Genomic DNA, 25,056 nt, shown 5'->3' on the forward strand with positions numbered 1-25,056 from the left:
GGGGATGGGAGACATTCTGACTGCTGGGAGAATCGCTGGGGGGGGGATCGGAGACATTCTGACTGCTGGGAGAATCGCTGGGGGGGGGATGGGAGACATTCTGACTGCTGGGAGAATCGCTGGGGGGGGGGGGGTGGGAGACATTCTGACTGCTGGGAGAATCGCTGGCGGGGGAGCAGAGGCATGACTGCTGGGAGAATCGTTGGGGGGAGGGGGGGCATGGTGACTGCCAAGAAAATCTCTGTGGGGGAAGGGGGGCATGATGACTGCCAGGAGAACCGCTGGGGGGGAGCCATTATGTCTGCTGGGGGAACCGCTTGGGGGGAGGGGGGCATTATTATTGCTGGCGGACAGCTGGGGGTGGCATTGTGACTGCTGGTGGACCACTGGGGGGGGGGGGGTATTATGACTGCTGGGGGAACCGCTGGGGGGGGGGGAGCGGGCATTATTACTGCTGGGGGACCGCTGGGGTATGTCACTCTTATTACTAATGGGGGGAGTGTCACTATTATTACTGCTGTGGGATGTCACTATTATCGCTGGGGTGAAGGTGTCACTATTACCGCTGGGGTATGTGTACATGTGGCAGAAATGGGCAGGGCTCTTTCAGAATAGACCGGGTGCAGATTTTGACTGCTTTTTAGATGCGGAAATGCTGCAGAATTTTCCACAGAAATCTCCGCTGAGGACATTCTGCAGTATTTCCGCGTCCAAAAAGCAGTCAGAATCTGCACCCGGTCTATTCTGAAACAGCCTTGTCCTTTTTAGAACGACGGGGGTAAAATCATACGTTGTGATAAGCCCTGCCCCCTGACGTGTTGGCACTTTGCGATACATAAGTGGGTTTTGGGTTGTAGTTTGGGCACTCGGTCCCTAAAAGGTTCGCCATCACTGGCCTAGTACATGTTTGCCCACTTCCAACTCCAATGGAGACTGACTGTAAATGGCTGGCATGCTCTAGTATTTATGGTTTCAAGCTGTACGTGTCATTGCATACAGTCTATCTATCTATCTATCTATCTATCTATCTATCTATCTATCTATCTATGACATCAGGAAATGAGAGAATTAGATTTTGTAGGCCGCTGCTTCCCCCTTGCGGGCTGAATAAAATAGCCGTTGGGTGGAACATACAATTTATCCGGCTGCTGTGGCTTCTTGGGAAGATAGCCTAGTACTTGTTTACCCACTTCCAACTCCAATGGTAATTGGCTGGCGTGCTCTAGTGGTTCCAAGCTGTACGTGTCATAATACAGCCTTAATGACATCACAATGCAGCTTTATAGAACATGTTGGGGCATGTTCAAGGGCGTCCGATGTTGATGACATCAGTGATGACATCACAATAGCAGGTGGCTTACTTACTCGATCTACGTGGGGGGGGGGGGGCGTAACTTTCGACGACGCTCGCGCGCCATTTATCGTAGGATATTTGTACTATGCCTATAATCTTCCCAGGAGTGTACTTAACAACTTCCCAAAGTTTCATGGCGATCGGATGAATGGTGTAGTAGCGCATAAAGGACAAACACACACGCAGACACGCACGCACGCACGCAGACAGACATACATTCAATTTTATATATATTTAAGACTTATTTAAGAAACACATTTATATTATTATTACTAAAACAATAACAATTTGAACAGGCAATAAGCTGAAGTATACTCTTAACTCTTATTCTTCCCACCTCCTTAAATTGTTGGATTATTAGGTTGTGCTCTTAGTTACCAATGCTGAGAACTATGAAAACCTGTGAGCATGGAAAATGTTGTAGTATACCTGTTTCAGCATAAAATTGATCCACTGCAAAAGGTCCCAGTGGTCTTTGTATGCAGAAAAAGATAATTCTAGACAACAAAGAAAAACAAAGTAGGGAGTAAAGGGAGGGTGGGAAAGGCACCCAAATAATGACAATTGAAGTACAAAACAAAAAAGGGAGGTGGGGGGACATGGTAAACAAAGGGAAAGTAGGAGAAGGGAAATTTTGTGCCTTAGAACCATAGTGGGAATGGTAGTATTTATCTGGCTCCTCCACTCGACCGGATCCTGATGCACCCCCGTAGCCCACCCAGGGGCCTCTACACAAGAGTGTTCAGAAACTCTGCAGTGCTCTCGAACGACAAACAAGACTGCAATACTGATATAAATTTCTCGCTGTCCCCTGAGTGTTCTGTGCAAAGTTCTTCCATGTGACATAGGTGCGACATCTTCTGATGCCATTCAGATAAGGAGGGGACTCGTGTAGAGCGCCAATGGTGCGGAACAACCGTCCTAGCAGCTGCCAGGCAGAAGCAAAGTAGGCTCTTTTTCGTGAGCCGATTGTTCCAGGCAATATTGATAGTAGGGCAATTTGGGGGCTATTGGCAATTTTTTGCAGACTAACTCTGTTGTATGTATAGATTACCTTTTCCCAAAAGGGACACAGCAGGTTACAGCTCCACCCCACATGCACCATGGTACCCCTATCTGTTCCACAGCGCCAACACATCTCGGACACCAAAGGGAACATGGCATGAAGGCAGACTGGGTATCTCTACCATCTCGTCATAATCTTGTAGGTTTTTTTTTTGGGGCAGCACAGGCGATAGATAATTTATGGGTAAAGATGAATGCATTCTGCCAGTCCTTCTGCAGTATTGTAACTCCCAGTTCCTGTTCCCAGGGCCATTTAAAGCTAGGTTTTGTGGTATAGGTCTTACTTATCAACAAACCATAAACCAGGGATACTGTATGTGTTGGCTGAGTCCGGCATGAAAACAGACATTCAAGGGAGTGAGCACTGCCCCAAACAGACTTCCCTCCCCCTGAGTGGTGAGAAAGGAGCGGAATTGGTAAAACTTCAACCAAGACAGCAGGCACCTATGAACCTCTTGATTGTAAGTTTTGTTTTACTTATATTTACTGTTTGTGTATGAATGATTTTTATGCTTGAAAAAGGCCACGATTAGTGGCTGAAACGCGTTGCAAAATAAACTAGTTATTTCCATATACATTGGAATATTTTTCTTCAGCGAGCGCTGGGGCCATTTTTCTCTCTTTTCATTTTCAACCAAGACAGGCCACACTCACTGAATCTACTCCTTAATTCTTGGAATAACGGGAACAGAGAGCCGTTCTGTACCTGGTGCACCTGCGTGTTTTCACTTGCCTCCCATCCCAAAAAGTGTTCCCGTGTATTGCCTGGTGGGAATGCTGGGTTAGAAAATAACAGTGTAAGGGGACCATTAACCTGTGATAATATCTGCTGTCTTATTTTTAAGTCCCATAACCTAAGTATCCCCTTCAAAAGGTCGTTGGGGGTAAGGACCTGGGCCCTGTCACACGGTCTAATTCAGAGGAGAAGTTTTAATTGAATTGAGCACTCTACCTGTTCTATATTCACCCATTGTTTTTGGGCAGCGTGATGGTGCCAGCCTATCAGGTGTGTTAAAATTGCAGCTGCATGATAGAGTCTAAAGTTCGGCAGGCCTACCACCCCCCCCCCCATTTGTTTTGGGGCGGAATAAGGTTTGGAATCCCCAGCCTTGGTCTCTGACGACCCTATACAAATTTAATCATAGCCGACCACAGTGATTTGAAAAGAAAATGTAGGAGGTACTATAGGGACAGTTTGAAAGATATATAAGTGCTTGGGCAGCACATCCATTTTAAGCACATTTATCCGCTCGAACCATGATAAGCCTCGTTTCGCGTATGAAGAGAGGTCCTTTAATGTGCGTTCCAGTAGTGCCTGATAATTTAGGGTATACAATCTTGATTGATTTGTGGGAACAAACACCCCCAAGTACTTTATGGCCTCTTGTTGCCACTTAAAGGGGAATACATCTTTTTATTACAACTACTAATAAGTAGATATGCTTGAACGAGATAAATGAAAGATAGGTAACTGTTATGCAGCCCTTTAACATTTAGAAATAAGGCCTATCGCTATCTAATGATCACATTATTTGCCATACATGGTAAGTAATATACAGTCGGTGCACACTTATCTAGAAGAATACCCGTACAACAGGAAAGTAACGTATCTAGAGAAAGGCATGATTCAACCAAAAAAACAGCGACTCTCCTCTCACGGTCTGTATTTACAAAGAGGTTCTGAAAAGTTTGTGCGCAACAAGAGAAAAGATAAAAGTTCCTCTTACAGCAAAGCCCCAATGATGATAGGAATAATGTATAGAAATCGTCACCTAGCAGGCCTGCTTACTTATCTGTGTCTGTTTGCATGCGCATACTTTGTTTTTGCTGAGGTACATTCCTCATTTATGGACTTCAGTGTCCTCTTCATGGTGATGGGGGTACAGAGATTTCCAATGTCCGCCACGGTCTCTGATCCAATAAGCGTGGTAAATATACGGTGCTTGGTCCTGGGCTTTAATTCCGGGCAATAGATGTATGGTGCGGGATTAAGGCCATTTTCACATGGGCGACAAAATTGCGTGATTTTCTTGATGCAAAAGTGCTACAAATCGCATGTATATGGAAAACAAAAATGGGGGTTGCTAAATATAAACGCAAATATTAACGCAATTTGTGTTGTTTTGTAGCCCATGTTTCCCTATCGACCCTGCGAGGTGGCTAAGACACGATAGGCAAAACACAGAAGTAAACTTTTTACCGTGAGGAGAGGGCCCCAAATACAGAGCAGAGTTATAATTGCGGACACCTGAGCCACGGAATACCCCCCCAACCTGGGCCAAAACGAAGGTGTATACTGCTCCCAGCCCACATCACTGAAGAGCCATTAAACCGGCCCAAGGAAAACTACCAGCACTGTCGTATGTTACCCTGAGCATCACCTCTGTCTGTAATCTGAAGAATCCCATGTACATTATTCCTGGTAATGATACTACTAACATGTAAAGAGAATAACCGCTTTTACTAAAAGGCTTGTATGTGTCCACTGATATATGATCACTACTGACATCAACAAGGAGATGGAAAAGAAAGTTATAGAATTTTTTTCTTAAACCCTGGTTCTTGTGATTTCTTAATTGCATAACATTTAATATTCTTGTGCTAATGTAGCACTGGCGTCACGAATTCTAAAAAGAAAAAAAAAATAGCAATAGTGCCACGAAGAGGCCATTGTGGCTCTGTCGCACACAACAGGGAGTTGCTTCAGAGCACCTAAGCAGTCACCTCTTACATATACAACACCACCATTGATATGGAGGTAATGAAGAATAATGTATCTCAGACAGAAGTAGATCTGGCTCAGGCAGTAAATCTAAAGGCCCAGTGCAGATGCCATTTATATTTTCCCCTCAATATTTAATGTTGGACTATGATAAAGATATGTTAAAAATATTTAATTTTAGGTTTGCTGTGCATTTTAAATTGTTTGGTAGTGTTAGTAGATATATTAATATAAGCTCAGTCTAACTTAATGACCAATAATGAGCATCTGTGGAGAAATATCTTTTAAACATGTTAAACCCATTGATGTAGCCCCCAAACCACAAACTGTGAAATGCCAGGACACCTACTGCAACTTGTATACTTTGCAATAGGGAATTCCTACCTTATATGCAAGTAAGTAGTTCTCCCTTACATTTTTTGTTCCTTCTATATACCCATATCCATATTGCCTACCCAAATTTTAAGGGTCCATGATTGATAGTAGAAAATATACACATAATGATGCAAATTGGGAGGAGGCATTGGATGGTTTAGTATGCAGACAGGGCACAGTTGCATACAAGACATGTCTTTTGCAACACTCTGTAAGTATACGTAAATGGACCGTATTGCCACCCGCATTTACCATGTTTGTAGAAATCGGTCCACAATATGTGTGCATAGTAACAAATAACGCAAACACTACAGAGATGTACGACTTGACCCTTCCCTTTTCCGAATGTCTTAAAAATGTTCCTCTTTTATACTGGTTAGATGGAACATATACGTTCCTACCTGATGTAGAGCGAGGAGTAGCTCTGCACCAACACCCAGATGTATTTCAATTGTCTCACATCTCATTATCATTAAATATTATCAAATTGATGAAGGTAACAAAACACCTTGAAAACACCTACAAATGATGAACCACACATTGATTGAACTGAGAAACAGACAATTATAACTTCAAAAGGTCTAATATCCATAGCAACAAAAATACAGACCGATATTGGTCACCATTTTTGTAGGATGGTCACCCTCGGCAAAGAAAATGCTGGATTGGCTATTACATTCTATGTTAATTGTACTTCTACTTTGTGTTTTTTTTAACATTGTGGAATTGTTTTCTTACATACAGAATTTGTAAGACCCCTAAGTGAAAGGCAATCCTCCATTTTCGTCTCCAAGAAGGAAACACCATGATGCATATCATACTCTATGGAGCTGAATAAAACAAAGCAGAAAGTGATGATCACTTACTAAAGTGTGCATTCCGCATGAATCACTAACATGTATGGGCGGAGAGGTGGGAACATCTTTAAAAGTACCCGGAGAACATTTACACCCATCTCTCAGTGCTAGGTAGGGCAACCTGCCCCTGTAGAACAGGGATGGTTTTGGGAGGAGAATAGATAGCTTGCATGGGATAATGAGACAAAGCAGAAGCAGTCACAAAATGGGGAAATGTTAGAGAATATATATAATTATGTAACAGGGCTGACTCCATCTTTGTATGTGCTTATATGAACAAACTTGTATTTCAGCTACACATAGATATTTTATATTAAGTAGTTTCTAGATATGGGCATGGTCTAGCATAACTGCTTTAGACATTCATTTGGTGGTGACACAGTCAGTAGAAATACCCTTGATAAGAAACGATTGACGCCATAGCGTATGCTCGAATAGGAAAAATAAGATAAAAAAGCAGAGCTAATGTTCTATGAACACGTTTTTGTAAAAAAGATGCACACTTTTTTTTATTGTCTAAGAAGATAGGCACACCCTTTGATTTAGAATGATAAAGGTTTGCTGTATGATAAAATGAATGAGAGATCATTCTGATTACACCAAACTGAATGTGACGGACAATTTTATCAGCTTCTACAATGAAGTAAGTTCTAGGCTGGACCTAAGAGTCTATTGATCTTGTATATCTAAATATTTCTAAAGCATTTGATACAGTGCAGCATAATAGGTTAATATTAGAGATGAGCGAACCTACTTGTTTCGAGTAATTACTCGATCGAGCACCACGATTTTTGAGTACTTCCGTACTCGGGTGAAAAGATTCGGGGGGCGCCAGGGGGCGGGGGGGGGGGGGGGAGGCGTGGCGGAGCGGAGGGTAGCAGCGGGGAACAGGAGGGAGCCCTCTCTCTCTCCCTCTCCCCCCCACTTCCCGCTGCAAACCCCCACTCACCCACGGCGCCCCCCGAATCTTTTCGCCCGAGTACGGAAGTACTCGAAAATCGCAGCGCTCGGGCGAAAAAGAGGCGTGGCCGAGTAGGTTTGCTCATTTCTAGTTAATATATAACATGAGACAGCTTGGTCTGGGCGAAAACGTGTGAAGTTTCTTAAAAAACTGCCTTGGAGATAGAAAGCAGAGGGTGGTAATAAATGGTTTGTAGTCTGATTGGGCTACTGTTGCTAGTGGGGTGCTACAGGGTTCAGTATTAGGCCCCATTCTATTCAATATATTTATCAATGACCTGACAGAGGGACTGCACAGTAAAATATCAATATTTGCAGATGACACAAAATTATACAAGATAATTAATACAATGGAGGACAATGTGCGGCTACACATGGACGTAGATAAGCTGGGGGCTTGGGCAGAAAAATGGCAAATTAAGTTCAACATTGATAAATGTAAGGTTATGCACATGGGCAGGAGAAACGGATGTCACCAATATGCACTAAATGGGTACTGCTAGGGAAAAGTGATATGGAAAAGACCTGTCGGTACTAGTTAACTGTAGACTTAACTGGAGCAATTAAAGGAGATGTCCCGCGCCGAAACGGGTTTTTTTTTTTTTAAACCCCCCCCCCGTTCGGCGCGAGACAACCCCGATGCAGGGGTTAAAAAAACCACCCGCACAGCGCTTACCTGAATCCCGGCGGTCCGGCGTCTTCATACTCACCTTCTGAAGATGGCCGCCGGGATCCTCTGCCTCCGTGGACCGCAGCTCTTCTGTGCGGTCCACTGCCGATTCCAGCCTCCTGATTGGCTGGAATCGGCACGTGACGGGGCGGAGCTACACGGAGCCGCTCTCGGCTCCATAGAAGACTGCAGAAGACCCGGACTGCGCAAGCGCGGCTAATTTGGCCATCGGAGGCCAAAAATTAGTCGGCTCCATGGGAACGAGGACGCCAGCAACGGAGCAGGTAAGTAAAAAACTTTTTATAACTTCTGTATGGCTCATAATTAATGCACAATGTATATTACAAAGTGCATTATTATGGCCATACAGAAGTGTATAGACCCACTTGCTGCCTCGGGACATCTCCTTTAATGCCAGTCAGCTGCTACAAGGGCAAGTAAAGTTTGTTGGTGCATTAAAAGAGGTATACACAATTATGCCCTTCACAGTTATAGACTAAAATAATAATTTTTATTAAGATCCTTTTTAAAAAGACATATATGGGCTATAAAGACTCACATAACATAAATACAAAGGGATGTCACAATATCCCTTCCACACAACAATTCTTATAATCTTTTAGTCAAGAGGTCCCAATGGTTATAGATAATGGGAATACCCTGTGATCTTGACAGATAGTGCATATGATCAGTAAGTATGATCAAGAAAATACGGGTGAGCTACAAAGCTCTTCAGTATATTGTATTTGCAAGTAGTATAGATGATCAAGGTAGATCAATTAATAAGATCTCCAAAGAAATAGATAGACCCATACGGTTAGACTCAGATCATTTTGATATAATCCGAGAGATACGAATGAGTCTGTCAGTACGAGCTCAAATTCGGGCTCAATTCGGGCTCGACGCGTTTCCCCACAAATACGCGGTTCATCAGGAGCAGAGCCTGTATTGGGCTAACTACTTGTGTTAGTATACACACTTCTGTGTTGCGTGACAGATAGAGATCGTTTTTGTGATGATCCGATAATTTATCAACCACTGACATTGAATAGATTTTGCATATGATGTGCAGTAGAGATGAGCGAACACCAAAATGTTCGGGTGCTCGTTATTCGGAACGAACTTCCCGCGATGCTCGAGGGTTCGTTTCGAACAACGAACCCCATTGAAGTCAATGGGCGACCAGAGCATTTTTGTATTTCGCCGATGCTCGCTAAGGTTTTCATGTGTGAAAATCTGGGCAATTCAACAAAGTGATGGGAACGACACAGCAACGGATAGGGCAGGCGAGGGGCTACATGTTGGGCTGCATCTCAAGTTCACAGGTCCCACTATTAAGCCACAATACCGGCAAGAGTGGGCCCCCCCCCTCCCAACAACTTTTACTTCTGAAAAGCCCTCATTAGCATGGCATACCTTTGCTAAGCACCACACTACCTCCAACAAAGCACAATCACTGCCTGCATGACACTCCACTGACACTTCTCCTGGGTTACATGCTGCCCAACGGCCCCCCCTCCCCCCCACAGCGCACACCAAAGTGTCCCTGGGCAGCCTTCAGCTGCCCTCATGCCACACCACGCTCATGTCTATTTAGAATTGCGTCTGCCATGACGAGGGACCGCAGGCACATACTGCAGAGGTTGGCACGGCTAGGCAGCGACCCTCTTTAAAAGGGGCGGGGCGATAGCCCACAATGCTGTACAGAAGCAATGAGAAATAGAATCCTGTGCCACCGCCATCAGGAGCTGCACACGTGGGCATAGCAATGGGGAACCTATGTGCCACACACTATTCATTCTGTCAAGGTGTCTGCATGCCCCAGTCAGACTGGGCTTTTTAATTCATAGACACAGGCAGGTACAACTCCCTATTGTGAAGTCCCTGTCGACCCACAGCATGGGTGGCTCCCTGGAACCCACCGGCGGTACACAGAAATATCCCATTGCATTGCCCAACACAGCTGAGGTAGTAATGTCGTGCTTAATGCAGGTGGGCTTCGGCCCACACTGCATGCCCCAGTCTGACTTGGGTTCTTTATAAGTGTACAGATGTAGTAAAAACTCCGTGTGCACCTACAGCATGGGTGGGTGCCAGGAAGCCACCGGCGGTACATAGAAATATCCCATTGCATTGCCCAACACAGCTGAGGTAGTAATGTTGTGCTTAACCCTTTCCAATCCAATTTGTATATGGTTTTCCTAGGGGGCTTATTCTTTTTTTGCCATTATACAACGGCGCTATATGCTGGCTAAAGCCAGTACTGCATGAGCTGACACGTAGGATAGGCTCCGACAGCAGAGAGGCTGGCAATATACAGTAAGAGAACCCCGACGGACGTCTACCAACAACGGAGCTGTACAGCCTTAAACCCTAATGTCTTCACAGGTCACACAGTGGACTGGAAAGGGTTAATGCAGGTGGGTTTCGGCCCACACTGCATGCCCCAGTCAGACTGGGTTTCTTTATAAGTGGAAACAGATGCATTTATAATTCCCTGTGGACCCACAGCATGGGTGGGTGCCAGGAAGCCACCGGCGGTACATAGAAATATCCCATTGCATTGCCCAACACAGCTGAGGTAGTAATGTCGTGCTTAATGCAGGTGGGCTTCGGCCCACACTGCATGCCCCAGTCAGACTGGGGTTCTTTAGAAGTGTACAGATGTATTAAAAACTCCGTGTGCACCTACAGCATGGGTGGCTCCCTGGAACCCACCGGCGGTACATAAAAATATCCCATTGCATTGCCCAACACAGCTGAGGTAGTAATGTCGTGCTTAATGCAGGTGGGCTTCGGCCCACACTGCATGCCCCAGTCAGACTGGGGTTCTTTACAAGTGGACACATGTAGGTTAAACTCCCTGTGGACCCACTGCCTGGGTGGGTGCCAGGAAGCCACCGGCGGTACATAGAAATATCCCATTGCATTGCCCAACACAGCTGAGGTAGTAATGTCGTGCGTAATACAGGTGGGCTTCGGCCCACACTGCATGCCCCAGTCAGACTGGGGTTCTTTAGAAGTGGACACATGCAGTTACAACTCCCTGTGGACCCACAGCATGGGTGGCTCCCTGGAACCCACCGGCGGTACATAAAAATATCCCATTGCATTGCCCAACACAGCTGAGGTAACGTCAGCTGTAATGCAGGTGGGCTAAAAATTAATTTGATTACACTGTAGGCGAGGGCCCACAAAAATTGCTGTATCAACAGTACTAATGTACATCCCAAAAATTGGCCATGGCCAGCCAAGAGGGCAGGTGAAACCCATTAATCGCTTTGGTTAATGTGGCTTAAGTGGTAACTAGGCCTGGAGGCAGCCCAGTGTAACGAAAAATTGGTTCTAGTTAAAGTTCCAACGCTTTTAAGCGCATTGAAACTTATAAAAATTGTTCAGAAAAATTATTTGAGTGAGCCTTGTGGCCCTAAGAAAAATTGCCCGTTCAGCGTGATTACGTGAGGTTTCAGGAGGAGGAGCAGGAGGAGGAATATTAGACACAGATTGATGAAGCAGAAATGTCCCCGTTTTGGATGGTGAGAAAGAACGTAGCTTCCATCCGCGGGTGCAGCCTACGTATTGCTTACGTATCGCTGCTGTCCGCTGGTGGAGAACAGAAGTCTGGGGAAATCCAGCCTTTGTTCATCTTGATGAGTGTTAGCCTGTCGGCACTGTCGGTTGACAAGCGGCTACGCTTATCTGTGATGATTCCCCCAGCCGCACTAAACACCCTCTCCGACAAGACGCTAGCCGCAGGACAAGCAAGCACCTCCAGGGCATACAGCGCTAGTTCAGGCCACGTGTCCAGCTTCGACACCCAGTAGTTGTAGGGGGCAGAGGCGTCACCAAGGATGGTCGTGCGATCCGCTACGTACTCCCTCACCATCCTTTTACAGTGCTCCCGCCGACTCAGCCGTGACTGGGGAGCGGTGACACAGTCTTGGTGGGGAGCCATAAAGCTGGCCAGGCCCTTAAAGACTGTTGCACTGCCTGGGATGTACATGCTGCTCGATCTACGCACATCCCCTGCTACCTTGCCCTCGGTACTGCGCCTTCTGCCACTAGCGCTGTCGGCTGGGAATTTTACCATCAGCTTGTCCGCAAGGGTCCTGTGGTATAGCAACACTCTCGAACCCCTTTCCTCTTCGGGAATCAGAGTGGGCAGGTTCTCCTTATACCGTGGATCGAGCAGTGTGTACACCCAGTAATCCGTAGTGGCCAGAATGCGTGCAACGCGAGGGTCACGAGAAAGGCATCCTAACATGAAGTCAGCCATGTGTGCCAGGGTACCTGTACGCAACACATGGCTGTCTTCACTAGGAAGATCACTTTCAGGATCCTCCTCCTCCTCCTCAGGCCACACACGCTGAAAGGATGACAGGCAATCAGCCGGTGTACCGTCAGCAGCGGCCCAAGCTGTCTCTTCCCCCTCCTCCTCATCCTCCTCATGCTCCTCCTCCTCCTCCTGTACGCGCTGAGAAATAGACAGGAGGGTGCCCTGACTATCCAGCGGCATACTGTCTTCCCCCGCCCCCGTTTCCGAGCGCAAAGCAGCTGCCTTTATGGTTTGCAGGGAATTTCTCAAGATGCATAGCAGAGGAATGGTGACGCTAATGATTGTAGCATCGCCGCTCACCACCTGGGTAGACTCCTCAAAATTACCAAGGACATGGCAGATGTCTGCCAACCAGGCCCACTCTTCTGAAAGGAATTGAGGAGGCTGACTCCCACTGCGCCGCCCATGTTGGAGTTGGTATTCGACTATAGCTCTACGCTGTTCATAGAGCCTGGCCAACATGTGGAGCGTAGAGTTCCACCGTGTGGGCACGTCGCACAGCAGTCGGTGCACTGGCAGCTTAAAGTGATGTTGCAGGGTGCGCAGGGTGGCAGCGTCCGTGTGGGACTTGCGAAAATGTGCACAGAGCCGGAGCGCCTTTACGAGCAGGTCTGACAAGCGTGGGTAGCTTTTCAGAAAGCGCTGAACCACCAAATTAAAGACGTGGGCCAGGCATGGCACGTGCGTGAGGCTGCCGAGCTGCAGAGCCGCCACCAGGTTACGGCCGTTGTCACACACGACCATGCCCGGTTGGAGGCTCAGCGGCGCAAGCCAGCGGTCGGTCTGCTGTGTCAGACCCTGCAGCAGTTCGTGGGCCGTGTGCCTCTTATCGCCTAAGCTGAGTAGTTTCAGCACGGCCTGCTGACGCTTGCCCACCGCTGTGCTGCCACACCGCGCGACACCGACTGCTGGCGACATGCTGCTGCTAACACATCTTGATTGCGAGACAGAGGAGGAGGAGGAGGAGGAGGAGGAGGAGGGTGCTTTAGTGGAGGAAGCATATACCTCCGCAGATACCACCACCGAGCTGGGGCCCGCAATTCTGGGGGTGGGTAGGACGTGAGCGGTCCCAGGCTCTGACTCTGTCCCAGCCTCCACTAAATTCACCCAATGTGCCGTCAGGGAGATATAGTGGCCCTGCCCGCCTGTGCTTGTCCACGTGTCCGTAGTTAAGTGGACCGTGGCAGTAACCGCGTTGGTGAGGGCGCGTACAATGTTGCGGGAGACGTGGTCGTGCAGGGCTGGGACGGCACATCGGGAAAAGTAGTGGCGACTGGGAACTGAGTAGCGCGGGGCCGCCGCCTCCATGATACTTTTGAAGGACTCCGTTTCCACAACCCTATACGGCAGCATCTCAAGGCTGATGAATTTTGCTATGCGGACGGTTAACGTTTGAGCGTGCGGGTGCGTGGCGGCGTACTTGCGCTTGCGCTCCAACAGTTGCGCAAGCGACGGCTGGACGGTGCGCTGAACTACACTGCTGGATGGGGCCGAGGACAGCGGAGGTGAGGGTGTGGGTGCAGGCCAGGAGACGGTAGTGCCTGTGTCCTGAGAGGGGGGTTGCATCTCAGTGGCAGGTTGGGGCACAGGGGGAGAGGCAGGGGTGCAAACCGGAGGCGCTGAACGGCCTTCGTCCCACCTTGCGGGGTGCTTGGCCATCATATGTCTGCGCATGGTGGTGGTGGTGAGGCTGTTGGTGTTGGCTCCCCGGCTGAGCTTTGCGCGACAAAGGTTGCACACCACTGTTCGTCGGTCGTCAGGCGTCTCTGTGAAAAACTGCCAGACCTTAGAGCACCTCGGCCTCTGCAGGGTGGCATGGCGCGAGGGGGCGCTTTGGGAAACACTTGGTGGATTATTCGGTCTGGCCCTGCCTCTACCCCTGGCCACCGCACTGCCTCTTGCAACCTGCCCTGCTGATGCCCTTGACTCCCCCTCTGAAGACCTGTCCTCCTGAGTAAGCGTTGCACACCAGGTGGGGTCAGTCACCTCATCGTCCTGCTGCTCTTCCTCCGAATCCTCTGTGCGCTGCTCCCTCGGACTTACTGCCCTTACTACTACCTCACTGCAAGACAACTCTGTCTGATCGTCCTCCTCACCCACAGAAAGTTGTTGAGACAGTTGGCGGAAGTCCCCAGCCTCTTCCCCCGGACCCCGGGAACTTTCGAATGGTTGGGCATCAGTGACGATAAACTCCTCTGGTGGGAGAGGAACCGCTGCTGCCCAATCTAAGCAGGGGCCCGAGAACAGTTCCTGGGAGTGTTCCCGCTCCTGAGCAGGTGTTATTGTAGTGGAGTGAGGAGGCTGGGAGGAAGGAGGAGCAGCAGACAGAGGATTCGGATTGGCAGCAGTGGACGGCGCAGAACTGCGGGTAGACGATAGGTTGCTCTAAGCACTTTCTGCCATCCAGGACAGGACCTGCTCACACTGCTCATTTTCTAATAACCGTCTCCCGCGTGGACCCATTAATTGGGCGATGAATGTGGGGACGCCAGAAACGTGCCTCTCTCCTAATCGCGCAGCAGTCGGCTGCGACACACCTGGATCAGGAGCTTGGCCTGTGCCCACACCCTGACTTGGCCCTCCGCGTCCTCGGCCGCGTCCACGTCCTCTAGGCCTACCCCTACCCCTCAGCATGCTGTATTACCAGTGATTTGATTTCACAGGCAGGAAATAAATTGGCGCAAGACTGCAGGCCAAATATAATTTTTTCCCTTTTTTGAAAACGAAAGGCCCCACTGCCTCTAGTGAATGAATAATCTAAGTTTAATAACTGTGCTGTTTTCCTGCTAATGTGTCACAGAACGTGAGGGTAGCAGAGTTATTAACTGTGGCAGAGCAGGTATTTTTTTTCCCAATTAAGGAAAGCAAATGGCGAAGCCAGGAGTAAAACGTAGCTGGGTGCGTATGATTTTTACAGGTTGCAGACGCTGCCGACACGTGTCCACCGGCGTTAGGACAGACAGAGGCAGGACAAATAGAATTATTTTCCGTTTTTTTGCACCAAAAGGCAGCACTGCGTATATTCTATGAACATGAGAAGTTTAATAACTGTGCTGTTTTCCTGCTAATGTGTCACAGAACGTGAGGGTAGCAGAGTTATTAACTGTGGCAGAGCAGGTATTTTTTTTCCCAATTAAGGAAAGCAAATGGCGAAGCCAGGAGTAAAACGTAGCTGGGTGCGTATGATTTTTACAGGTTGCACCCGCAGCCGACACGTGTCCACCGGCGTTAGGATGGACAGAGGCAGGACAAATAGAATTATTTTCCGTTTTTTTGCACCAAAAGGCAGCACTGCGTATATTCTATGAACATGAGAAGTTTAATAACTGTGCTGTTTTCCTGCTAATGTGTCACAGAACGTGAGGGTAGCAGAGTTATTAACTGTGGCAGAGCAGGTATTTTTTTTCCCAATTAAGGAAAGCAAATGGCGAAGCCAGGAGTAAAACGTAGCTGGGTGCGTATGATTTTTACAGGTTGCACACGCAGCCGACACGTGTCCACCGGCGTTAGGACGGACAGAGGCAGGACAAATAGAATTATTTTCACTTGTTTTACAAGCAAAAGGCAGCACTGCGTATATTCTATGAATAATAACTGTGTTGTGGCCCTGCCTATACAATTCTTTCCCTGCAGTATCAATGGAGGGTGGAATGCTCTGCAGAGGCGATTTTGAGAAGCAAAAAAAAATGCAGCACAGCTAACAGCAGCCTGGACAGTATTGCACACGGATAAATATGGCCCTAGAAAGGACCGTTGAGGTTCTTGAAGGCTACACTCACTCCTAACACTCTCCCTGCCTATGCAGCACTTCTGTCCCTAATGCCAGGTGCAACGCTCTGCAGAGCCGATTTTGAGAAAAAAAAATGGCACTGCTAACAGCAGCCAACACACAGCTATCAGTGGCCCTAATAAGGACCTTTGGGGGGTCTTGAAGCCTACACTAACTACCAATTCTTTCCCTACAGCAGCTCCGATACAAACAGCACTGTCCCTCAGCTAACTCACCAGGCATCTGAGCCGAACCGCGGGAGGGGCCGACTTTTATGTTCAGGTGACACCTGATCTCCCCAGCCACTCACAGCAGGGGGGTGGTATAGGGCTTGAACTTCACAGGGGGAAGTTGTAATGCCTTCCCTGTCTTTCAATTGGCCAGAAAAGCGCGCTAACGTCTCAGGGAAGGAAGTGAAAGTAACCAGAACACCGCATGGTGTTCGTTACGAATAACGAACATCCCGAACACCCTAATATTCGCACGAATATCAAGCTCGGAAGAACACGTTCGCTCATCTCTAATGTGCAGTCTATTCAGCGTTATGTGCTGTTTCTCAGATAGAGCTTTAGAGAAAAAGAAAAAGAATAGACATTTCCTCTTTTTCTTAGGTCAAGCCCAATTGATCCTATGTGGAATGGCGTGTCTTAAAGGAGATGTCTCGAGGCAGGAGTGGATTTTTTTTTTTGCCCAGTCCCCCTAATTAAGCACACATTACTAAGCCCCCCTGTAAATGGCGTTTCTAGCTGGTCTGTACTTACCGTTCCAGCGTTACAGCAACTTATAAAAATTTTCCCAAGATGGCCGCTGGCTCTTTTCCCTTCGCTTGCTGCAGCCCGACGTGTGCGCTCCCGAGACGCTACCAGCTGTGTCTCCATGACAACCAGACGCCCTGCAGCCGCCGACCGGACCCCTGGAGTGAACACGGCCGACCAGTCACCCACCGCCAGGCAGCAGGTAACCGGCGCAGCCCCCCCCCGGCACAGCGGCAGCCCCCCCATCGCAGCGACAGCCCCCCCATCGCAGCGACAGCCTCCCCATCACATCGACAGTCCCCCCCGGCACAGCGACAGTCCCCCCCGGCACAGCGACAGCCCCCCCCATCGCAGCGACAGCCCCCCCCGGCACAGCGGCAGCCCCCCCATCGCAGCGACAGCCCCCCCCATCACAGCGACAGTCCCCCCTGGCACAGTGACAGTCCCCCCCATGGTAGAGTCTTTCTCTACCATGTAAGCCAGTGAGCAGGATTGCCACCTTTGTCACCAAAAATACCATCCAATGTAAAGGGGTGTGGTCAAGTAGCATGGCTCATCATAATTTGTAATTTTAACTCCGTTATTCCAGAGTGGTGAGAGGAACATTTAACTAATTGAGAGAGACAGAATAAAATATTGTGAGAGTCTACTTGATGCAACAAATGGAGTGTGCCTGGAGTTTCCCCGAGTAAGCTCACCATGAAGGCCTGGAAAGTTCCAAAATATGGTTCTTTATTGACTTTATAAACTGGACATATGGCCACATAGTAAGGCAGAGTCTTCAACATTACAAAGCCATATGGTCAAAGTGGTCAGAAGTGGTATCTAACCTGGTGAAAAGTTGCACAATGGCCATATGGCAACCTGCATTGATGTGGAAATTTATATAGTCTCTATGTCCCTCCTTCTCTGTTTGCACAACTGACATCTTGAGATCTCCACAGATGTCTCCTCCATGTGGTTATCTTCATTAGGACTGACCCCTGAAGCCCAGCCCACAAACTAATGCACCACACTTATACTAAGCTTTCTCAGCATGTCACACTACTGCGCTCCAAATCAGAGACAGAAACAGGACTCCTAATATAAACTATTTCCAGTAACTCGTTAGACATGCAGCGCTCTTGTGTCACATCCCCACGTTGCCCTGATAGTTTGGTGTCCCTCTCATTTTCTAACCGTGGTCATGAGTACAAGATACTAACTAATGTGATTCCACCACACTTGCCTTGTTTTTGCACCAGAACAATAAATTTTCATGCACATATGGTTAAAATAAACAGTATCCATTTGGAAATGCTCTACTATTTTACAACATAGGCAGGACAAGCTGTGGCATCTGGTCGGCCGTGAAGCAACGTTTAAAATGTACTGTGCGCTCCAACAGAAGGAACAAAGGTAAATATGTTCAGTAAAGTTTTAGAAAAACGTAACATTTTCAGAATAATCACTTTTGAAACATTATATCCCAAATGTAATCATCTAGAGGTATAAATGAATACTTTTAATAGGATGCCAACAAATATCTAATATTGGCTGGATTGGGAATTCAAGTCCCCTATGCGGACTAAAAAACAGGTTAAGTAAGTTTAATAAAGTTGACTTAAGTATTTAAAAAAAAAAAGTAAAAACAGATTACAAACCCACCTTTCGCAGTAAACACATAAAAAATTTAACACAATAGATAACTAGTATAATTGGTATTGCCACATCTTTAAAAGTCCAGTTTATTAAAATATAACATTATTTATACCGCAAGATGAATTGTCCTGTTTTGGTTACCTAGTCTCGACCCAAAAATGAAATAAAAAGTTGTATCTAGATGGTGTAGGTTAAAACCTTCTCCTTTACAGGATACATAGCGCTCCATGAACGCTATGTAGTGAAGATAGAAAGCCAGGCGCAACCTGTCACAGGAGAGCTGCGGGGTCCTAGCTCACCCTGATCAGCTCTGTTAGTGACTATTGTCACTACAGGGGGATGTTTTCCACTGTAAGGCCTTAGTCAGACGGGCGTTTTTAGCCGCGATTTGTGCATGCGCATGCGTCCGGCGATTTTATAAAACCATTGCTTTGCAATGGTATCGGACACATGAGCGCTTTTTATGCGCTCGTCCGATAAATTATAGAACAAAAAATCGCAGATCGCACCTATCTGCGATCTGCGATTCCTGTTCTCTTCTGTATATGCGCTCAATGGGGCCGGCGGCAGCAGCGCCGACCCCATTGAGAACATATAAAAGACAAATCATTCTTCTCTGCCACAGCTGTAACAGCTGTGGCAGAGAAGAACGATGTTTGCCCATTGAATTCAATGGAGCGGCAATACAGCCGCTCCATTGAAAGCAATGGGCTGCCGGCGTGCGCGGGGTGAATTGTCGGGAAGGGGTTAAATATATAAGCCCTTCCCTGCAATTCATCCTAAAATGTGTTAAAATAAAAAAAAAATTGTATACTCACCTTTCCGCTACAGCCGGAGTCCAGCCGCGGCTGCTGTCAGTTCTCCTGAACTGCTTCTTGGCACTATTCAGCCGGCGGGGCTTTAAAATCCCCGCCTGCTGAATGATCTGCCTCTGATTGGTCACAGCCCTGACCAATCAGAGGCCGGTTTCACTCACACACCAATTCATGAATTCATGAATGGGTGAGTGACTGCTGCCTCTCAGCGCTGAGCCAATCAGGGGCAGGTCTGACTCACATCCATTCATGAATTCATGAATGGGTGTGAGTGAGGCATGCCTCTGATTGGCTCAGCGCTGAGCCAATCAGGGGGCAGGTCTGACTCACACCCCCTTCACACCCACTGCAGGACGGCCGCACGGAGCTCCGGCTGCCGGGAGAAGGTGAGTATACAATTTTTTTTCATTTTAACACATTTTAGGATGAATTGCAGGGAAGGGCTTATATATTTAAGCCCTTACCGACAATTCATCCCGGGCTCGCCCGCAGCGCATTGCTTTAAATGGAGGCGGCTCTATTGCCGTCTCCATTGAATGCAATGCGCTGGACAGCTCCGGCCCGTTTCTAATGAAACGCGGGTAGGAGCAGATTTTCGGGCGATTTGCGGGCGACTTGCGCGCCACGGTCACGCGATTTGCGGATGCGCATCCGTCATGCGATCCGCAAATCGCGCGAAAAAACGCCCGTCTGACTAAGGCCTGACTGGGGCTCCTATGGATGCCTCGACTACAGTGAAAAAGTATTAAAGTAAAAAAAAAAGACAACGTAAATGAACCCCATAAGTCTTATATGACGTCATGGGGGACATAGATGTTAAAAACAATTGTTACAAAAATAACCATGAGGAGGAGCCAGAATAAATGTACAAAAAGTAAGGCCGATTGGTTTGCTGGGAGCCAGCCAATCAATCCATACACCAGCAGAGCTGTGTCCCCATCAAGTGCTGAAATGACAATGAGCATGTGCCAGCGTGAGGATTACGTGTGCCAGGGCTGACGCTGTGACATCATCCCTGTCCCAATCCCCATTCATGGCAGGCAAGCCCTAACAAAGGCTTTCCACAGTCATATATTGGTGTAGTGGCCCAGTAGAAGCTTTCCTGGCATTCTCCATAATGTCATACATGTAATGTCTTGTCTTGATGCTCTGTGCAAACTGTATTCTCATTCTGTTATGTGTATTGCACAGATGCAGTGAGTAATGGGTTATTAATATCTACAAAATATGAGCTGTCTGCCTGTGAATGTAACAATTCTATCCTGGCATGTGGTATGAGCGAAGGTATAAATGTGAGTGCTTGAGAGTGGGAAATGGTCTTCCATCTTGGCTCCCAACTGAGTCCACCTAACACAGAGGCACATGGGCGCACCTTCAGCCCTCACGTGTTGAAGATGGAAGAAGAGGAGAGGTTTTCCCAGAATGTGTGTCTTCAGTTCAAACTGTATGTGAGCCCCAAAGAGAGAGAGTGAGCAGAGCGCAAGTGCAGTTGGTCAAGGCCTAGTGAAAAGGTACTCATTAGTCTGTGTTTGCATACTCAAACGTCTTGAAGTCTGAGTCCCGCTGAGTGGAGGAACTTGTCTGCTGGAGAGTCTATGGAGTGACCCTACCCCTTTCCTCCTCTGGATTGTTCCCCTTCCAGGAGCATTGCCTGACAGATAACGTGGACTGCAGGACTGGTATCATCCAGAGTTTCCTCCCTGATCACAAATATCCTTTTTTATCTGCACTAGTGTATCTTGTGAATTTATGCCTTGTACTACTAAAGAGAAGTTTTCAGTAAAGTTATTTCCAGCCTCTGACTGTTCCCGTGCACCTGAGGTACTTAAATTGTCTGTGGCTCATTTATTCACCCCGCCGATGGTCATGCCAGCGGGTATCGGAACAGTACCATCACATGACAAATGTCTCTGCACCTGTTACCCTGTTTATTGGGCATCCCCATGCCGGGGAGTGTCCGGAAGAGGCCCAGTGCTGCCCTGGCCTTGGCTACGTGTGTCCCTCTGGTAGGGAGCCTGGTAAGTGCCGCGGTGACAAGCCAACACTTTACCCTCCCAGCTGCTCAATGTATGTCATGTGTCCGGGGTTACCCTACAGGATGCTGCATTGGCATCTCAATGTTTATTAATAATAACTTTTCTCCAACAGCAGTTGATAATTTCATTATTAATATGATGTTTGGGATGTTTTATTAAGATGTTAAAACTCTCAAGAGCAATACATTTTGTTCTACTACATGACACGGTACCTAACCATTTTATTCTTTAAGAGGACCCGCTCTTGCCCCTTTGGAGCGCTTCTGCTCTGTCAGCTGTTTTCTGCTCCTTCTGGCAGCTTAAGGTGGTCCTAAAAAAAAGTATTTTCTCCCAAAAAGTTTTTTTGTGCAAAAACAAAATATATATTATATACCCATAATTATCATTTCATTTATGCTGTATAATTAAGGCCACTCACACACAATGCAGTTAACTTCTAGTGTCTTTTAGAATTATGTTCATTTCTAGTAAAACTAATATAATGATAGGCGTAGATTACTGTGACCTTATCTTGTACTAACTGGTCAAGACAACCTCATATATTAATAAATGACAGCTGATAATCGAATGACTTTGTTTGATATGATAGGAATTACGTATTAAGAATGGACTTTGACCTGACAGATGTCCGGCAAGAAAATGCTGAAATGTAAACATGTATGTAATGTTTGGCACAAAATCAATGTCACTGTAATTATGTGTTATGCTTATAAAAGAGCTGTATTAACTGCATTAAACTCGGAGATAATTTGTACACCAGAGGGTGTTGTGATTTTCTCTCTACCAATTGGTACTTATTACTTCTTCTCAATTTGGACGCCGAATGACATACTAAGGGAAATTTCCCTATCATGCTGTACAATGCCTCAATTGATTTCAATGGGGCCTTGCAAACTAGCGTTTGCTCCATTTTCCTGTGTTTAAGCGCTTGATGAGGTGCGTTAAAAACCGCTGTTGAACGCTGTACAATGCATCCAAAATTGCAGCTCAAAACCATGGTAAAATGTTTGAAACGTAGCATTTTACCCATGGTGTGTGAGCGTGGCCTGGCGCTGTAAAAATTGAAACTAGAATTAATGTCTGAATGTGTTTTATTTTTTTCTTCCTGCCCTAAGAAAACAATGAACAAAAGTTATACAATACATTATATTAACACAAAAAATGGGACCAAGAAAAACTACAGCTCACCACGCTAAAAACAAGCCCTCATATGGCCATGTTGACAGAAAAATTAAAAAAAAGTTAAAAAGTGATTAAAAGTAGTGATGAAAATCTTCCCAAAAAATCATTGCATCCTCAGGTCCAAAGCAAGCTCCATCACTAAGGGTACTTTAACAGGACCCCTGAATGGAGGCCATGAATCTGAACAGGTTCTCAGTGTTTTGCTTTCTGCTTTTCTGTTCCGTCCCAAGAGCAAAAAAAGAGAGGGAAAAAAAACCCCAGATCCATTAAATTCCTAATTGATTTCAATGGGATTTATTTTGTTTGTTTCCATTCCATTTGACTTTGCATGTCTTTTCAGGTACCAGAAGATGCCGTTAATAATACAGAACAGAATTAAGATCCTCCTGATGGTCAGTAACAGAAGTTTCCAACAGGTGGCCAAGGATTTCACTCAAGAACACACAGAAAGACAGCCAGTGAGTGCAGGAGCTGTCAGGAAACTGATTCAGAAGTTCAGCGTTCAGAACAAATGAACAACTGGTCATCTGATCAGTGTTTCCGATCCCCAGATGTCAACAACTGTGCTAGCCGTTTTCATGAAGAGTTCACAGAAAAGCAACAAGAGACGTGGTGTGAGTCAGGTTCTCCAGGTCTTCTGGTAACGACAATCAGGATGATTTCAATTCTGTCCTGATTTGTTAACGGCATCTTCTGGTACTTGAAAATACATGAGATTAGCGTTTTCCATACCACATAATTCAACAAAACCACTTTACTAATACTCAACATGACATCACCACAACTCAAAAATGGGTTTAGATATTGAAAAAAATGAGTGCACTTCATTAGGTTTAAACAGGTTTCCATTCGTATTTAAAATACAAAGAGCCAGCACTGGATCCGAGGACACAAATTGACATGACCCCAAGTAGATAAAATCAAAGACCACATTCCAGAAGGAGTGAATAATTGGGCATGGGCACCACATGGGGAAGTATGTGCCCTTTGTGCCACATTCCCTCCAGCAAGTCTCGGGGACATCTTTATCCATTTTAGCAAGTCTCACTGGTGTCAGGTACCAACACAGGAATATCTTCTGCGATGCTTCCCAATGGGCAATACCATGTGTGGGTGGCCCTTTTGAATCACCTTATACATTATGGCCGCTATAATACTCGGAGAATACAAAATATACCAATATACAAAGAAGGCTTTAGTAAAATTTATTTTTAACAATGGGGAAATCTTGTGAATGAGTAACATTTGCACTAGAGTGATACAATATATGTATTTATTTCACAGCATATCCAATAATATGAGGACCAACGAACTTTAAAGGCAGAGGGGCTGTTATGTGGCGAAGGTCTAACTCTGAAAATTTAGCATTTTCCAGGTCATTCCAAGTGGCCTTTCTCATGCTACATCCAGCAAAAATCAACTTCCAGGAGGGATTCAGGACCTTCTGAAAAAAACTAATCCAACTGAATTCATTCACGGCAGCCACATGTTCTATGAAGTAGTAAGCTCCACCCTACAATAAAAAAATAAAAGATAAATACTTTAATGGTAGATCGTATAGCATTAAATGCAAACTCAATGTACATGGCCCCCTTTTTTTTTAGACACCTGCCCCTTCACATTTGGAGCTTCATGGTATGGAAATTAGTCCCAGGACCTCAGAGTGCAGCATAAAATTAGTGGATCGGTTTCACATTAGAATGAGAAAATCAAACAAACAATCTGATCAAAATCTAACAAGACCTGGTCAATAGTACCAAACTAGCTGGGGACAGTATTTACACAACTGCAAACCTTGTGGGTTTTTGAGAACATATGAGAATGGTGTGATCGAGGCAAAACATCCGGCAAAAAGGGATTCTGTGGATGTAAACAACTCGTTGACAAAAGGGGTCGGAGAAGGATTTCAAGAATTGTTTTGATGGACAGGCGGTACACAGTCATCATTCATAAGCTCAAATGGGCTATAACAGCAGACAACTAGTTTGAAGGATATTGCTGTCAGAGAAAACAAAGAGGCAAAACTCCAGTGGGCAAATGAGCACAAAAATGGGATCACTGAGCAGCGGGAAAACACTGCCCGATCAGATGAATCCAGATTTCTGTTGCACCATATGACAGGAGAGTAAAAATGAATGCAGCATGAATCAATCAACCCTTCTTGAGAAGTGTCAACAGTTCATTCTAGTGGAGGTGCAGGTCCTTTCCTTTCTCTGAAATTGATTTGTAAGACAATTTACCCACTAGTTGCTCTGGCTGAAGGGATGATTTAGGTTTAACAAAGTGTAGATGAAGCAGAGTGGTCACTAGACTAATCCTGGCTTTGAGTTTACCGGGTAGTTTTAGACTCACTGTTTTAGTGGAAGACCGAACTCTGCTGTGGATCACCCAGGGAGTGGAATGTGACTTCGCTCAACCTTGGGAAGAATGTGTTGATACTGCTTTCTCTATGGCACGAGTACCTCCTCCTTTCTGACACAACCTCTCTCATTCAACACATGACTACAACCACCACTCTC

General features: G+C 46.5%; 1 protein-coding gene across 2 annotated transcripts in view; it reads right to left on the reverse strand.

Moving 5' to 3' along the window:
* Window positions 1–25,056, reverse strand: part of LOC136584888 (thiol S-methyltransferase TMT1A-like) — a 64,697-nt gene that overhangs the window by 10,199 nt on the left and 29,442 nt on the right. The window contains exon 2 of one of the 2 annotated variants that reach the window (XM_066584348.1): window positions 24,013–24,050. In XM_066584348.1, coding sequence (XP_066440445.1) covers window positions 24,013–24,050 — 38 coding nt within the window. Of the gene's footprint in view, window positions 1–23,221; window positions 24,051–25,056 lie in introns of those variants that run through there. The other variant, XM_066584347.1, reaches the window with a different exon arrangement.

This window comes from Eleutherodactylus coqui, chromosome 1, assembly GCF_035609145.1.
Source record: "Eleutherodactylus coqui strain aEleCoq1 chromosome 1, aEleCoq1.hap1, whole genome shotgun sequence".
Lineage (NCBI taxonomy): Eukaryota > Metazoa > Chordata > Amphibia > Anura > Eleutherodactylidae > Eleutherodactylus > Eleutherodactylus coqui.